Genomic DNA, 17927 nt, shown 5'->3' with positions numbered 1-17927 from the left:
TTAATTATTTGGAAAAAATTTGCAATGAAAACAGGGTGAACTCCTTTACTTTTAAAATGGTGTATTTGGATTGCTTCTGTACATAAGAGAGCAACAGGATGTTAATTTAATGTTCATCTAAGAGTGTTCATTCTGAAGAGAAAATGAAAGGCAGGCACAAGATGGCAAGAAACATGCTCCCATTGCAACCATCTTAAATTAAGAGAATACTTGCATATATCAGCGAGAACTCTCACAAAGTTCTCTCCCCATCTACATCTCCCACCCACCAAATTGCTCTGCGCTTTACTCCTCATGAGGGGATGCCTGATGGATGAGCAGGCCATTCAAAGATAGAATAATATAGGCTTGATGCACCAACTTGTCTCCTCTTGCACAAGCAGTGGTGAAGAAAATTAGTCATTCCTTCTCCTCACCTCCCCCCGACACCCCTGTGAACTGCTGAATCACAGAGGTATTCAGGCCAAATGTATAATCTTCAGAGGCTATGGACAAGGAATCTGGTATCTTGTGAGGTACCAATGTGCAAGGACAAGGAAGCATTGGCATGTTCTTCCCTCATTAAGTGAATCAGTCTTGAAATGGTCACAAAGAAGTCTTCAATATTGACAAATCTTGGGACTGATTTTGCGATGTTACTGCACATTTTAATTTTTCTCCTATTAATGGTTTTTTACAAAAAAAAACTGACAGGTACTTCCAAAGGAGGAGCTTGAATCAAATTATTCAGTAATATGACACACAAGTCAACTACTGGTCCATAGTTTATGCTATACACGAATTGTCTCCAGCCTTACTTCAACTTATTCTAGATGTTTAAAAAAAAAATCACCTTCTAGCACCCACCCTATCATTTGCTGAGCTTACTCCTAAACACATCAATCATACTTGTCTCAACTCTACTACGTTGCAGTGAATTTCAAATTTTCACATTCTGGTAAAATAATACTCCCAAATTCCTTTACAGATTTAGATTTACAAGCAATTACCCCAAATGCATGATTTTCACTCCAAATAGTATGAACATATTTCTACACCCATCCTCTAAGACCTTTTCACTATTTTATTAGGATTTCCAGTCTTTTTTCATAAAAAAGATTCCACAGTTAATCAAGTTTCTTTGCTATTTGATGCAAAGACATTTCCCAAGTGAAACCTATGTAGGCAGAATAATAATTTTATATTAAGGATCTCAAGAAAGTGTGTACAAAGAATCTGAGAAAAGTGCCCTCCAATGTTGGAAATGTTAACAGTTTAATTTCGTTTCTATCAAATTCTTCCATCTGTTTTATGTCAAAATTACTTTATAACGTGGGCTTTGTTGCTAAAACAGTGCCCACCATATATTGTACCATTATTAAATTCTTCTGAAAATAGTTAATTTTAAAAAGAAAATGTCTTACCAAAGCACAAAGTAGATCCACAGCCTCCACGATTAGTTCCTGGTGACCAATGCGTGTAACTCCTAATTCTTCAAGATCCTGATGAGTAATCTGGAGAAGTTGCTCACCATTTATTTTCTCTCTTTCAAAATTATGAATGTAGCATTGCAAGTAATCATCCAAGCCTACACAACAAACAAAAATAAAATTGAAAAAAAACCATGCACAATTTGTTTAGCATTCTTGTGTTTCCTTCAAGGAGAACATTAATGCTGTTGGTTAACTAATTCAATGGACATTTTCCAAAGATTAGTTGAAGCTCCCAAGCATGAACAAGCTTTCACTGGAGAATAAAGATAAATTCATTTGTACCACAAAGTGTGCCATGATATGTTAGTGGGCACATTAACTAATCAAGTTGAAACACAGGGAGGTTACCTTAAAGAACTGATCAAAGAGGGTGGAGAGATAATAAGACAGATAAGAAGAAGACTGTCTTGCAAGCCAGAGAGGTAAAGCTACAACCACCATTAGTAGGGAAACTGGATTCCATACAAAGAAGGGACAGAGACAGGCCACTCAGCTCTAAGTCCTAGTTTCTATTATCCTACTTGTAGATATTTTGCTATTTTAGCAAGTCACATCACAGGCATAAACACAAAATTTTTCCAACTGCCCCATTTCAATTTGTCCTATCAAAAACATTCCAGATGCCCCACATTTGTCCCACTGAAAATGTGCATCTTTTCCTGGTTCTGTACTATTGCATACTGTTTCTTTCAGATTTAACATTCCATTAGCTTTCTCTATTAACTGTTGTCTATCTTGCTTTGTGTTTGATGTACAATAATCCTCAAATCATATTGAGATTCAGCTTTTCTCCATTAAAATAATGATCTTTTATTCTTATTTCCAAACAATTTCATATTTGTCTGTATAATACAAGAAGCTAGTAAGCTTCTTGTCCACTCACTTAACTTTGCAGCATCTTTTCAAATTGTTTGCACCCTTACCTCCCCACCTATTTTTTGTGTACTCTATAAATTTGGCTAACATATATTCTCTTCTTTCCGAGTAAAATTTATTACACTGAGTTTCTAGGCATTTAACTCAGAGCTTCACATTCTGAATTTAATGGAGCCTCTCTTTTTTGGCTCTGTCAGGATGCAGGCAGGATCATAGCCAGGTAATCTGATTTGCCAAAAGGGAATCTCAGGAAATAACAGTAGTCCTTCAACACCTCGGTGTTGCCATGACCAAATGTGCTGGGTCTTTAGATATAGAAGTTTACGTGCTGTTGTTAATTGGGCTGGATTAAGTCGCCAATTATGATTTGTAGTGCATCGGGGTAGGCATCTCTTACTGACTACATTATGCAGTCCACAAGTGCCTGTTTGAAATTGCCATTGGGAGGGAAACAAATTCCAATGAGAATCACTGGTGAGAATTCTTGGGGTAGATAGAAGGGTCTGCATTTTAATCAATATTTGATTTAAGACTGTGGAGCAGGAGGTGAAGATAACCCTAATGTCTGTGCACTAGCCGCTATTAAGTAAAACACATACACCGTCCCCTCTCTCTTTGTCAGAATCCAAGTTTCAGTCCACGAGTGGTGAAAGACTGTGGTTGGATTGCCGTGTCTGGTGTGATCTGTTAGCAGGTCTTGATGCAGCACACAACTGACATTTGGCTCACGAGCCTTTGATTTAAAATACATATTGTGATCATTCATTAGAATGCTCTGTGTACACACACACAGAATTAATGAAGTGCTGAACTGTCTAACCTCGTGCTTCATTCATGGCATTTAAGTTACAGCTGCCAACTTGCATTCTTCAGATTTATTTTTAAATACTTAACAAAGGAAATTTGTTCAAAATCTTGTTCCAATTTGCAGCTGCGAATTCTTGCATGGCAACCCAATAATTAAAGCATCATCTGAAGCTAAATGTTCAGTTGCTAAACAATGCAGAATCATGTGCTATTTTTGGTCATGTCTTATTGTTGTCTCTTCAATCTGAGGCGCCTGCAAGCTCACACCAAGACACAAGAGCAACTTGTCCGTGAACTACTCTTTGCAGACGATGCCGCTTTAGTTGCCCATTCAGAGCCAGCTCTTCAACGCTTGACGTCCTGTTTTGCGGAAACTGCCAAAATGTTTGGCCTGAAAGTCAGCCTGAAGAAAACTGAAGTCCTCCATCAGCCCCCCCACATCTCCATCGGGCACACAAAACTCAAAGCGGTCAACCAGTTTACCTATCTCGGCTGCACCATTTCATCGGATGCAAGGATCGACACCGAGATAGACAACAAACTCGCCAAGACAAATAGCGCCTTTGGAAGACTACACAAAAGAGTCTGGAAAAACAACCAACTGAAAAACCTCTCAAAGATTAGCGTATACCGAGCCGTTGTCATACCCACACTCCTGTTCAGCTCTGAATCATGGGTCCTCTACCGGCATCACCTACGGCTCCTAGAACGCTTCCACCAGCATTATCTCCGCTCCATCCTCAACATTCATTGGAGTGACTTCATCACCAACATCGAAGTACTCGAGATGGCAGAGGCCGACAGCATCGAATCCATGCTGCTGAAGATCAAACTGCGCTGGGAAGGTCACGTCTCCAGAATGGAGGACCATCGCCTTCCCAAGATCGTGTTATATGGCGAGCTCTCCTCTGGCCACCGAGACAGAGGTGCACCGAAGAAGAGGTACAAGGATTGCCTAAATAAATCTCTTGGTGCCTGCCACATTGACCACCGCCAGTGGGCTGATATCGCCTCAAACTGTGCATCTTGGCGCCTCACAGTTCGGCGGGCAGCAACCTCCTTTGAAGAAGACCGCAGAGCCCACCACACTGACAAAAGACAAAGGAGGAAAAACCCAACACCCAACCCCAACCAACCAATTTTCCCTTGCAACCGTGTCTGCCTGTCCCGCATCGGACTTGTCAGCCACAAACGAGCCTGCAGCTGACGTGGACATTACCCCTCCATAAATCTTCGTCCGCGAAGCCAAGCCAAAGAGAAAAGAGAGATTGTTGGGAGTGAGGGCGTTGTGGTGGGGAAAATAATAATTCTATCAAGAAATAGAGCAGAGGCAATAGTATGTATCATGTTTTTACATCCAACTCACAAATATTGCAAATATTACTTATGATTTTCAAATAATTTATTGTAGTTGTAAATATGAAAGAACAAGTTTTAATTCCACTTCATCAAAACTTGAAGATTTCCATGGCACACAAGGATGAATCAGAAAAAAAAAGTGCAGGTGCTGTTTAATGTGAAGCAAAACTGTAAACATTCAATTGATGCTTCTCAAGATTCTGAGTTCAGGCCCAAGACTCTTCACAATTGGGGAAAAAAAGAGAAAACAAGGTATTTCAGTTGCAGAGAAAGTTGGGAGGAAGGGAGGGATAGAACAAAGAAGGTGTCCAAATAGGGAAAGACCCAATGAGTTATTGTGGAAATTCTTTGACAATGCAATGTGTTAGTAATAACGAGACTGAGGGACATACTGTACCCAGTTATCCCACACGAACAGTAAAAAGTTAAGATGAATGACAGGCCGAAATGGCCTGTTCTGATACAAATTGCAAGTACAACTTATCATAAGTTTGCAGAATTCTATTACTCTATTGAGTAATAGAACAAGGCATTTTGACTCAATCTTGCATTTGGCTTCTTTGTAAGAGCACAGATGGCTGCAGACAGAAAGGCCAGAGGGAGTTGCAAATTAAAGTAACAGGAAACATGGAAGTTCAGGGTCACTAGAGCAGATCAAAGTGCTGAAGGAACTAAGAGTCAAGCAGCACCCAATAAATAATGTTTCAGACTGTAACCCTTTATCAGGTAATGGAAAAAAAGAGGGCAGAACCCCATATAAAAGGGAGGAGCATGAACTGGCAGGTGATGGGTAGAAACAAGCATGAGAGGGAAAGTAGGAGGTGATCAGAGGAAGAGACAGAAGGCAAGGTTAAATGCATTCTGATAGGGCAGTAGATTATGCATTGATGAGAGGAGGAGGATGAGCTAGGAGGAAGGAAGTTGGGGTAGGAAGAAGGGATGGGGAACAGGAAGCAGAAAGAAGAGATAAGGCAACAAATGGGGCCAGAGAGATCAAAAAAATCAAGGGGGACGAAATTGTAGGTCTATGTTAATGCCATCCAGTTAGAGACTTCCAAGATGGAAATCAAGGTGTTTTTCTAATTTATATGCAGCCTTAACTTGACAATACACGAGACCACACACAGATATGTTAGTATGAGAATGGGAAGTGAAATTAAAGTGGCTGGCCACCAGGAAATTACGGCTGTTGCAGCAAAGAGAGTCAAGGTGGTCAACAAAGTGATCCTTAATCTGTAGGCACGGTTACCATAGCAGTTAGTGAGCAGTTAGCGCAATGGTCTTCAGTGGCAGCGATTGGGACAGAGGTTTGAATCCCACACTATCTGTAAGAAGTTTGTATATTCTCCCCATGTCTGTGTAGGTTTTCCCCAATGGCTCGAGTTTCCTCCCATCATTTGAAACATACTGGGAGATGTAGGTTAATTGGTTGGAACAGGCTTGTGGGCCGAAAAGGCCTGTTACCATGTTGCAGGACACAATTTAAATTCTTAATCTCCATCTAATTAGCAATCCTCAATCTACAATCAATTCACTTTCATTGTTACAATTTACTGGATGCACCAAATTTGAGAGGTGTTCATATACCACTGCAAAAAGTAGACAAGTCTTTAACTTCAAGAAGGAAAATTGGTCAAAATACATCATTTGCTCAACCAAAAATTTGAACAGAGTCTATCCAACTGGCACTCTTAAGAACTGTTCAATATTTTTGGAGCACTTCTAGCTCACCCAATACCGTTACAATGGCATCCATGGTGATCCCATGGCATAGTGCAATTTCCAATCACAGGACATCTTCAAATAAAAAATGGAGTCAAACCAATTATTTAATTTAAACAGAGGCAGTTCCTTGATATCCTGCCTTTGGAAATTATACTCAAATCGGCAGACTGTATTTTACATTTCATTCCCAAAACAAATTTTATCACCATTCTAGGCATGAAAACAGCTGGAAAACACCTGTATAGTACAACCTATTTTCTCTCAAGGCACCCCGGATGCTGATGCAACCCTATTGGACATCATCATCCTGGAACATGCATAATCTGCAGGACACATTATAGCCATACACCAAGACCTTTGATGCTGCATCTAAAAATCTGCAAACGTCAAAATCTAGATAAGAACATGGGCCATGTCAACACCCATCAAGTGAACATACTGAGCCAAATTATAACTTAAAAAAAAAATCAGAATCCAATCCAGTTGGAATCAGTGCATGGAATTCTTCAGTTCAAGAAAAAAAAGAGGCACTATTGCTTCAAAGGTAAATTGTGAACTCCTACACTTGCCATTTAAATGCAATCTAGCTCACATCTCTCAACGAGGCAAATTATATACCTACAAATGTTTTAATTGAATGGGCAACAAAACAACTGGCACATTCCAGACTGCAGATGTACATGCAGCCAACATAAAGGTGACATGGGGAAGGATCATTATATAGGGTCCTTTTGCCTGAAGCCCATCAAACAACTGAAGGGAGAATAACCCAGAGGGACACATGGGCGGCATGCTTAGCACAACGCCTTTACAGCGCTAGCGATCAGGACCAGGGTTAAAATTCCATGCTATCTGTAAGGAGTTTGTACCTTCTCCCCATGTCAGCGTGGGTTTTCCCTGGGGGCTCCAGTTTCCTCCCACTGTTCGAAACGTACCAGTGGTGTAGGTTATTTGGATGCAAATTGGGCAGCACAGACTCGTTACCATGCCGTATATTTAAAATCTAAAATTTAGTGGCAATGATATTAATGGTCAACTTCACAATTTACAATAACAATGTAGGAATAAGATGCTAAGAACATGAAAAAACCCCACTTATTTTGTACATACTTTTATTGTGCATCGTTCACTTTTGGAAAATTAAGCTGCAATTGATTTTCACTTTCCAGGTATGAAATTCAACAGTACTAACAAAACTGGAATTAGCTGATGATTGCTAATCAGAACTTTTTCTCCCTTCCCCACTAGACCAATTGAGAATCTAAACTGCTAAATAAAAAATTGAATCACACTCAGCATCTCTATGTTCAGGATGGTCACGGGTGATATTTAATGCATTCCATGAAGCCAATTAACCTGTGAAAATTGTTAAATGACTTTCATCATGGATCAAAACATTTATTTTTGTACAATGAAGAGGTTGGGGCAGGGTAAAAGAAACAATGCATTTATCAACTTTCAGCACATTTTTTTCTGGTACAAAAGTTACAAGTCTTTGTCAAGGATGGGGGTGGGGTGGGGAAGCAGAAAACATAGGGAAGAAAACTGGAGATTGTGGCAGTGAACAGAAATTGTTATCCCTGCCATATGACACACTCTCCCAAACCTCATGACATGTTGCAATTTCAGGTCATAGAACATCTTCAAATAAAAACAGATCAAACCAATTATGTTATTTAAACCTAGTGGCAGTTCAATGGGCTACCTTTGAAAATTAGGTTCAAATTGGCAGACTAGATTTTACATTTCATTGCCAAAACAAATTTTATCACCATTCCTGGCACGAAAACAGCTGGAAAACACCTGCACTTCATCAAGTCTTTGTAAACCAGTTCACATATGTAGCACTGCAAAACCCAAATGAAAATACACAAAAATATTCCTCAAATTTCTCCAAAATTTACTTAAAGTGCAGAGTATGCTTGGATGCAAATCTCATGTGGGACCATAGAGAGGGAAAGCCAAATCAATTGTATTGAAATTATGCACCTAAATAATTTGAAACACAAAATTTTCCCAATAGTGTCTCATTTATATTCTCAGCAGACAAAGAATTGCTGGAGGAACTCAGCAGATTCAGAGCATCCTCCAGTATTTTGAGTCATCCTCCAGTTTTAAAGCACCTGCAGTCTTTTTGTTTGCTGGAAGAACTCAGCAGGTCAGACAACATCTATGGATAGAAATAGTCAATATCTGGACCCTTTATCAAGAGTACAGACAGTCCCCAGGTTAAAAACAAGTTCCATTACCTACCTCTGTCTTTAATTCTAATTTGTATGCAAGTCAGAACAGGTACATTAGAGTCCTCATAAAACACTTCCCAATACACTAAAACATCTTAGACACAATACCGTACACAATAATGTACTACATAATAATACAGATAATAATACAGTACTGAACACAATAATAAAACTAAATACGGTCATAAGATCGTAAACACAATACAATACCGTACACAATAATGTAGTACATAATAATACAGATAATAATACAGTACTGAACACAATAATAAAACTAAATACAGTCATAAGATCATGATTAAAAGTTAACACAGGAGAAGATGATTGAGAGATGGCGACAGTACAGGTACTCCACAGCCCTCCTGCATCTTCATTCCTTCCAATCCGTGCCAAACTCCTTCGCTCTCCTATCGATGGCACAATCTCACTAAGGCCAGGCTGCCATTTTGCAGGGCCGAGTGCTGACCCGTGACGGTTCTAGAGGCATTGTGATGGCACATGCTGTTGTTGTTGCTTCTTCTCCTCCTCCTCTCTCACCGCCCCCCCCCCCCCCGCATCCCCGGCCAGGCTGCTTGTCCCCTCGGCCGTAATCACACTTTAAGGCCCGGCTGCCATTTTGTGGGGCAAGTGGCAGCTCCACGCCGAGCCACGACAGTTCCAGATGCATCGTTGCTGCTGCTTCATCTCCCCCTCCTTCCCTCTGTTGGGCTGCTCGTCCCCTTGCCTTCCCGCTGCTTTGTCCAGGCTGCCTGAATGACCTCACAGTAGTGATTTAATGCTGCTCTTGCTCGGTGCCAAATGATCTTTTGCTGTTAAACTACATATTGTCATACTGTATATTCTTGTTCTTCTACTTTGTACTGTTGTTCAAATGCTTCAGTTGACTTGCTGGACTGCTTGTGTCACTGGCTGCCTGACGATCAATGGGGCAGCGAGCCAATGAAAAGTGAGCTCTGCTCAAACCAGAACTAGGCATAATTCTCTTTCCAGTTGACTTGTCAGTTTGTAAGTATGGGTTGTTTGTAAATCAGACATTTTCAACCCAGGGACTGCCGGTATAGGGAATGGGGAGGTAATATTACATATACAAAAGGGAAAAGAAGATGGGAGTGGGGCCCAAGAGGTGATAGGACTGAAGGCATGAGATGTAGAGACAATCAGACCAATATGAAGAGGAGTAAATGATGTTATTGGGTGGGGGGAGGGAAGAATAATTCAAGTATTGGAGTAGATAAAAACAGTGAAACCAGATTTTTTTTTGGTGGGGTGGGGTGGGGGCGGTGGTGACCTAAAAGTAGAAAAATCAATGATCATGCCATTGGGTTTAAGGGTGTCCAGGAGGAAGCTGATGTATTGTTCCTCAAGTTTATATTTGGCTTCACCCTGACACTGCACCAGCAAACACATGGTTTCTTCCTGGCCCTGCTCCACCAAATCCATTTCCTCATAACCACACCCTTCCCACCTACATCCAGGGCAATACTCACATTCTCCACCTCTTTGAAGAATTCTGATTCTCTGGTCCTCTGGATTGGGGTGGAGTCAAGATGGTGTTAAGGTATGCGTCAGGGTTGGGCCAAATGTAAATTTGAGGAACAATACAGCCTCAAACCTTTTAACATAAACATTGATCTTTCTAATTTTCTAATTTCAGATAATCCCAACCCACATCTGATTCCATCTCCTTGTTGTCTGCTCCTGCATATTTCCCCCCCCTTCGCTCTCTAACTTTCTTCACCCCTCTCTCCGCCCTTGTGATCTTTTCTACCACCCATTTCTTCACCTCTCACACCTGTCCTATTGCTCAAAATACAGCAAAGCAATGGTAGCCTTCCCTACTCATAATCCCCCACACAGCTGGAACTAGGCTGGGAAACAGAGGGAAGACAACCATTGCTCTGCAACGTATTTATGACGGGTGACGCTACGGCTCTATCAGATCCAGAGGGCGCTACGAGGCTGGAGCAATCTTTTACGGCTGCTGTCTGAAAAGTAAGTTTTAAGTTTTTGATCTGCTCTTGTAGCCAGCCTCCAGGAGGAAGCCTGACATGAAATGGTCTGATGCCATACAGTTTCTTGGCATCCACTCTGTCAGGTCATCCTAAGAATTAAAACCTCTCTGTCGGAGACCTTGTTAGTCATCATCATTCTCTTATTGCCATTCAAATAATGTCTTGCAGTTCTCTTAAACCTTAAGAGAGAGAGATATATATATATATATATATTTTTTTTTCTTTGGCTTGGCTTCGCGGACGAAGATTTATGGAGGGGGTAAAAAAGTCCACGTCAGCTGCAGGCTCGTTTGTGGCTGACCAGTCCGATGCGGGACAGGCAGACACGATTGCAGCGGTTGCAAGGGAAAATTGGTTGGTTGGGGTTGGGTGTTGGGTTTTTCCTCCTTTGCCTTTTGTCAGTGAGGTGGGCTCTGCGGTCTTCTTCAAAGGAGGCTGCTGCCCGCCAAACTGTGAGGCGCCAAGATGCATGGTTTGAGGCGTTATCAGCCCACTGGCGGTGGTCAATGTGGCAGGCACCAAGAGATTTCTTTAGGCAGTCCTTGTACCTTTTCTTTGGTGCACCTCTGTCACGGTGGCCAGTGGAGAGCTCGCCATATAATACGATCTTGGGAAGGCGATGGTCCTCCATTCTGGAGACGTGACCCATCCAGCGCAGCTGGATCTTCAGCAGCGTGGACTCGATGCTGTCGACCTCTGCCATCTCGAGTACCTCGACGTTAGGGGTGTGAGCGCTCCAATGGATGTTGAGGATGGAGCGGAGACAACGCTGGTGGAAGCGTTCTAGGAGCCGTAGGTGGTGCCGGTAGAGGACCCATGATTCGGAGCCGAACAGGAGTGTGGGTATGACAACGGCTCTGTATACGCTTATCTTTGTGAGGTTTTTCAGTTGGTTGTTTTTCCAGACTCTTTTGTGTAGTCTTCCAAAGGCGCTATTTGCCTTGGCGAGTCTGTTGTCTATCTCATTGTCGATCCTTGCATCTGATGAAATGGTGCAGCCGAGATAGGTAAACTGGTTGACCGTTTTGAGTTTTGTGTGCCCGATGGAGATGTGGGGGGGCTGGTAGTCATGGTGGGGAGCTGGCTGATGGAGGACCTCAGTTTTCTTCAGGCTGACTTCCAGGCCAAACATTTTGGCAGTTTCCGCAAAGCAGGACGTCAAGCGCTGAAGAGCTGGCTCTGAATGGGCAACTAAAGCGGCATCATCTGCAAAGAGTAGTTCACGGACAAGTTTCTCTTGTGTCTTGGTGTGAGCTTGCAGGCGCCTCAGATTGAAGAGACTGCCATCTGTGCGGTACCGGATGTAAACAGCGTCTTCATTGTTGGGGTCTTTCATGGCTTGGTTCAGCATCATGCTGAAGAAGATTGAAAAGAGGGTTGGTGCGAGAACACAGCCTTGCTTCACGCCATTGTTAATGGCGTTAATATATATATAAACAAACTGCCAAAATGTTTGGCCTGGAAGTCAACCTGAAGAAAACTGAGGTCCTCCATCAGCCAGCTCCCCACCATGTCTACCAGCCCCTCCACATCTCCATCGGGCACACAAAACTCAAAACGGTCAACCTGGCATGGGGTGAGGTCCAGGATTGGACCAAGAGGTAGAGAGAAAGAAATATGGCATGCATAGATGTTTATACTGTTCTGTCCAATGATGACACTGAATCATTTAAATGAGTCAGCACTAAGATGTGCACTAATAGGTGGCTGAAGTCCAACCTTGATTGGCAGGCAATGTCACCTCCAAATAAGTTTCAGACAGGGAGGTCACATGATCCTCCACAATCCATATATTAACTGTGGCCCACTGTTCTTTCAGGAAAGAACATTCAGAATATGGGAAGATTTTACTCAAGGGTAAATTTGCACAAGGTCTTGCCTAATGTTTTTCACCCATGCAAAAATTAAAAACTGAAATTCCACCATGGAGTCATACAGCACAGAATCATCTACCCCAGGGAAAAAACCTGTCAGCATTCACTTTATCCATGCCTGTCATAATTTTACACACCTCTAACAGTTTATCCCTCAGTATACAACACTCCAGGGAATAAAGACCCAGCTTATCTAAATTCTCCCTAAAACTCAAATTCTCCAGTTCCAGTAACAGTCTGGTGAATTTCCTTTGCACCATTCCAACTTAATAATATTCTTCCTATCTTTATATGGCTGGTCAACCAGAGCTGCACACAGTTCTCCAAGAGTGATCCCATCAGCACCTTGTGCAGTTATATCATGAATTCCCAACTTTTATATTCAAATGAAGCCAGGTGGGCCAAAAGCCTTCAACACCACCCTGTCCACTTGCATTGCCACTTTCAAGGAACTAAGCATCTGCACCCATAAGCGTCTCTACAGGACCCTGCCTATAAAAACCAGGTAAGCAATAGACCATGCATCACCTTTGATCATAATTTTTTTTAAAAAAAGAGCAGTTGACCAATTGAATGCAAAGGACACAGAAACTAATCTTGGGGACAAAGTTAACACAAGTTATGACTAACAAGTTAAACTTACTAATGCAAGTTCAACAACAAAGTTGTGGCTGACTTGTTTTTCCTCTGAAGTTATCTTGGTTCAAAGGCAACTTGGGATCAGAATTGAATTCTGCCCTTGCTATTTTGCAAATATGATTCAGATAAAGGTGCTAAATCAAAATTCCCTGAAAATGCAAATAGTAATCCAACTACTACTATATTAGTAGTTTGTTGAGGCATTTTTTCCTTTGGGGGTGGGGCAGTTAGTATAATGGTTAACGCAACACTATTACAGCTCCAGCGACTTGGTTCCTGAAAGGATCTCGTATATTATCCCACTGTCTGCGTGGGTTTTGTCCGGGAGCTCCAGTTTCTCCCACCTTTCAAAACAGAGGGTTGTCAGTGAATTGTGGTATTTGGACAGCATGGCTTTGTAGCTGCAAGGGCCTGTTACCATGCGGTTTGTTTAAATGTTAAAAATAAAATTTAGTATACAATAATAGATTGACTTAAATGGAATCTTGCTTGCCCTGACCAAGTCACATCAAATTTTTAAAACAAAATAAGCATCAATTAAAAAGAGATCATGTACAAAAACAATTTTTGATTAAAATAAAGAGCCTTTCCTCAATTTACCTTTGCATCTTCTACACAGTACACAAGAAATAGGAACTATTTGGCCTGGTGAAACATGTTTGACATTTCATAAATCTGACCATGGGCTCAACTCCACTTGTCTACCTTTTTCTTATAACCCTTAATTCCTTTACCAAAGAAAAAAATTGATCTGTCTTAAATACATTTAAGGAGGCAGTTGCTACTACTTCCTCCAGCAGAAAATACCAAGATTCACTGCTCTTTGGGAAAAGCAATCCTTCCTCATCTTTGTCCTAAATCTACTCCTCCAAATCATGCAGCTAAGTCCCCTATTCCTTTCTAATCTCAACCACTATGGAAACAAATCTCATTTCAAACTACAATAAACAAATTTTCTGGATTAAAATTAAAAGTTTATTTTCAAATACAAACTCAACCAACTGAGTACCTCAGTTGTAAACAACAGTAGTAAATCAGTATTGAAAGATGTACAGCTGAATTTTCAGGTTCATTTTGTACAAATAGATGACGAAAACAATTAGATTTATTATCTAGATTGATTTAATTTAAAATGACTATTCAAAATGGAAGACAAATGAAGATAATATGTAAATAAAAATAATTTTAAAAATGATCTAATGATTGCAAAATACAAATCTGAGCCACCTGCCTCAACTGGATAAAAACAAAATCCTGAAAGCACACAGGTTAAGCAACATCTGTGGAAAGGAAAACAGTTAATGCCTCAGGCCCAAGGTCCTTGATGAGGTAGGTGTTTCCAGCAATTTGCGTTTATTTCTCGTTTCCACCATCTGCAGTTTTTTTTTTAAATGTCACGCTGGACTGGAAAGGCTGATTGCCCCCAGGCATCACTGCACTTAAGCCATCAAGTTAAACAGGCTGTGGCCTACATTTAGTTTTCATACAACCACCTTCAAATAATGGACAAAAGTTTAATAAGTTGCCAAAGCTAAATATATTAATTTTAAATGTTTTAGTGTGCAAGTATAGATTGTAAAGATCAAATGCAAATTTAGGATTAGTTATGTATCCAGTATCCAGAGCAATTCTGGAAAATATACAATGGACTTAGCCACATTTCAAGCTTGCAGAGACAGACACATCACAATCAAACAAAATGTTGTTACAGAGTATTATTGGGAGCACATGTTCACATCACTGTTAAACCACACCAACACAACATGGTTTTGATTCCTATAGAAACAACAGATTCATCTATTTTGCATTGCTGGCAAATAGCAATAGATCTACAAATTAAATTCAGTATGATGTTTTAGTCTTAAGCCATCTTTTCAGCAGACTGTACTGAAAACTGCATTTCAAAAAAAGTTTGATTATATTAACATCTCTGGGAAGCTGTCACTTTGTTCCAGTTGGAATCCATTTGTATTTTTCTGATTCTACTGCATCTTGGACACCATTCTGTTGACAAATTCATCTGAAATAAACTACGAAGTGGCACATAGGATATTTCAGAAGGTCAAATCTAAGAAATCCTAAACAGTAAACAATTCACATTGTTGACAGAGGTTAAATGATTCATGCTACCCCACTGCTTAACCCATGCTGTGGGGATTGAAAATCACCCTCAGAAAAAGCCCATTGCCCTACTTGCTCTACACCCATGACTGTGGGGCTAAGCACAATTCCAATGCCATCTACAAATTTGCCAAGGTCGTCAAGGCAGTAACAAGGAAGTGTCTTCTTCTTCTTTCTTTCTTCTTTGGCTTGGCTTCGCAGACGAAGATTTATGGAGGGGTAATGTCCACGTTAGCTGCAGGCTCGTTTGTGGCTGACAAGTCCGATGCGGGACAGGCAGACACGGTTGCAGCGGTTGCAAGGGAAAATTGGTTGGTTGGGATAGAACAGCTGAGTGGTCACACCAACCACCTTGCACTCAAACTTCAGGAGGGTGAATCAGAACACGAACTGGCCCTCATCAAAGGGTCAGCAGTGGAAAGGGTTAAGAACTTCAAATTCCTGGGTGTCAACATCTCTGAAGATCTATCCTGGGGCCTCTATTTCAATGCAATCGTGAAGGTGGCTATACTTTGAGAGAAGTTTGAGAAAATTTGGTAGATCACTAAAGACCTGCAAATTTCTACAGGTTTCAAGAGGTACTGTCTTAAAGCACCCTCTCTCCTCAAGGACTCTCACCACCCAGGAAGGAGGAACAGGAGCCTGAAAACAAACACCCAGTGGCATAAAAACACCTTCCCCTCTGCCATCAGATTTATGAATGGACAACAAATTCAGACACTACCTCACTTTCTCCTCTTTTTCACTATTTTTAATGTTTTCTTTTGCAATATTTACACCTGTAATGCTGCCACAAAACAACAAATTTTGTGACATGTTCATGACAACTGATGGCAGCAGCAAGAACACAGTATGCGTTGTGGATGTTGATGATTGGTGCAGCTCTCAGCAGCATTCCATGAATTTTTTTTTGATGGTGGGGTGAGTTTTCCTGGGCTGTGTCCACTACCCTTAGAAGGGCTTTCTATTCAGAGATATCAGAGGCGCCCTAATACCAAGCTGTGATACACACTTTCCACTACGTATTTGCTGAGAAACAGAGGTGCTGGTATGCTTTTTCCCCTCGGAAATAGTGACTTTTCCCTCACCACCTCTGATCTCCCAATGATTGTACATATTTAATTTTCCACTCCTTTCACATCTCCTTTATTTTGAAACTAAATTGCTAATCGGTGAAGAATTAATTAATTAGCAAAGGCCCCAATTCAAAATGATACACATCCAATGGGAATACTTATTTTTAAATTGTGTTTGGTGTGTAATTGCACATTCAAGAAACTAAAATCAAAGTCATTTTTTTTTTACATTATAACTAATTTTTTTCCTTTGGCAATTGTCACATTTATCTCTGGAGTGGCCATTCACATAGGAACAACCATAACTCCAAATGTCCGTATCACACTGCATATTTAGATAGAATAACAGAAGTGTAGAAATTAAGGAGGTAGGACTTGCAACGCCACTGCTGCGACGTCGACATCTGACGTATGAGGGATGTACAGCGCTGACGTCAAGTGTGACTTGAATCGTGAGTCATCTGTTGTTCACAGAATGCCTGCAGTTAACTTTAGATTGCAGGCATTCCGGGAAATTAACTTGGGGGTCGAGGAGGTAAAATATCAGAACGAGAACAACTCCTTATTCCCATTTTGACCTTTTTTTTTTTACACATACTGCATTCTGGGAAAATGGCAATAATTTCCTGGAACTCAGCAGCTGTGTAATAAACATTGTATTACAGGTAAAACATTAAAGTTTGTAAACCATCATTATTGAAGGAAAAACACAATGCTGGAGAAACTCAACAGGTCAAGCAGTATACTTTATATAGCAAAGATAAAAATACAAATCTGATATTTCAGGCTTGAGGTATGGAAAAAAGTCAGAAGGCATCTGAACAAAAGAGCCTGGGGGGGGGGGGGTGAATGTGGTCGCAAAGGCAGGAGGCAATAGGTGGAGAAAGGAGGGAGGAAACAGCAGCAATCAAGGAGAGGAGGGATGGCTAGGTGAATAGAGAGGGAAGGGGAGGGAAGAGGAAAGCAGGTTAGCAGAAAATTGAAAAGTTGATGTTAATGTCACCTGGCTAGAGAGTACCCAGACAGAAAATTCAGGTGCTGTTCCTCCAATTTGCAGGTGGAATGGATGAGATGGTACATATGACTTTGGACAGACATGTGAGTATGGGAGTATGACACAGAACTGAAATAGTTGGCTACTGGGAGGTCTGTCAGTGGTGTGGATGGAGTGAAGGTGTTCAGCGAAGCGATCTCCCAATCTGCACCCAGGCTCTCCGATGTAGAGAAGGCCACAAACGGAGCACTGGATGCAGTAAATCAGTCCTGTGGATACACAAGTGAGGTGTTGCTTCACTTGAAAGACCCGTTTGGAGCCCTGGAGAGGAGATGTGGGCACAAGTGTGGCACCTGCAACCACAGGGGAAGGTGGCCAGAAAGGGGAGGGGGATGCAATTGGTGGGGAGGGATGAGTGCTCGAGGGAGTCACAGAGGAGTGGCCCCAATGGAAGGCAGAGTGGAAGATGTGTTTGATAGTGGGATCCTGTTGCAAATGCCAGTGATTCCAGAAGTTAATGTGTTGGATGAGGAGGCTGATGGGGTGGTAGGTGAGGATAAGGGGGGGATTCTATGTTTGTTGTGTCTGGGGGCAGAGGAGGCCAGGGCAGATGAGTGGAAATGGAGGAGACATGGGTAGAAGAGTGGAAATTATGTTTCTGGAAGAAGGCAGACATTTCAGAAGATCTGGACTGGAAGATCTCATCTTGGGAGCAAATGCAGTAGAGAA

The 17927-nt window shown here is 41.4% G+C and overlaps 1 protein-coding gene across 2 annotated transcripts in view; it reads right to left on the bottom strand.

The window, feature by feature from the left end:
- The window catches only part of cnksr3 (cnksr family member 3), a 94652-nt gene that overhangs the window by 75318 nt on the left and 1407 nt on the right, over nucleotides 1–17927 (bottom strand). Inside the window, exon 2 of one of the 2 annotated variants that reach the window (XM_069931601.1) lies at nucleotides 1404–1567. The exons of the other annotated variant lie outside the window; for it this stretch is intronic. Within the exon in view, the coding sequence (XP_069787702.1) occupies nucleotides 1404–1567 (164 nt within the window). The remainder of the gene's footprint in view (nucleotides 1–1403; nucleotides 1568–17927) is intronic. 2 annotated transcript variants of the gene reach the window in all.

Source organism: Narcine bancroftii, chromosome 4 (genome assembly GCF_036971445.1).
Source record: "Narcine bancroftii isolate sNarBan1 chromosome 4, sNarBan1.hap1, whole genome shotgun sequence".
NCBI classification, from domain to species: Eukaryota; Metazoa; Chordata; class Chondrichthyes; order Torpediniformes; family Narcinidae; genus Narcine; species Narcine bancroftii.
The sequence above is the reverse complement of the archived record's forward strand: the minus strand, read 5'-3'. Positions and strand labels throughout refer to the sequence as shown.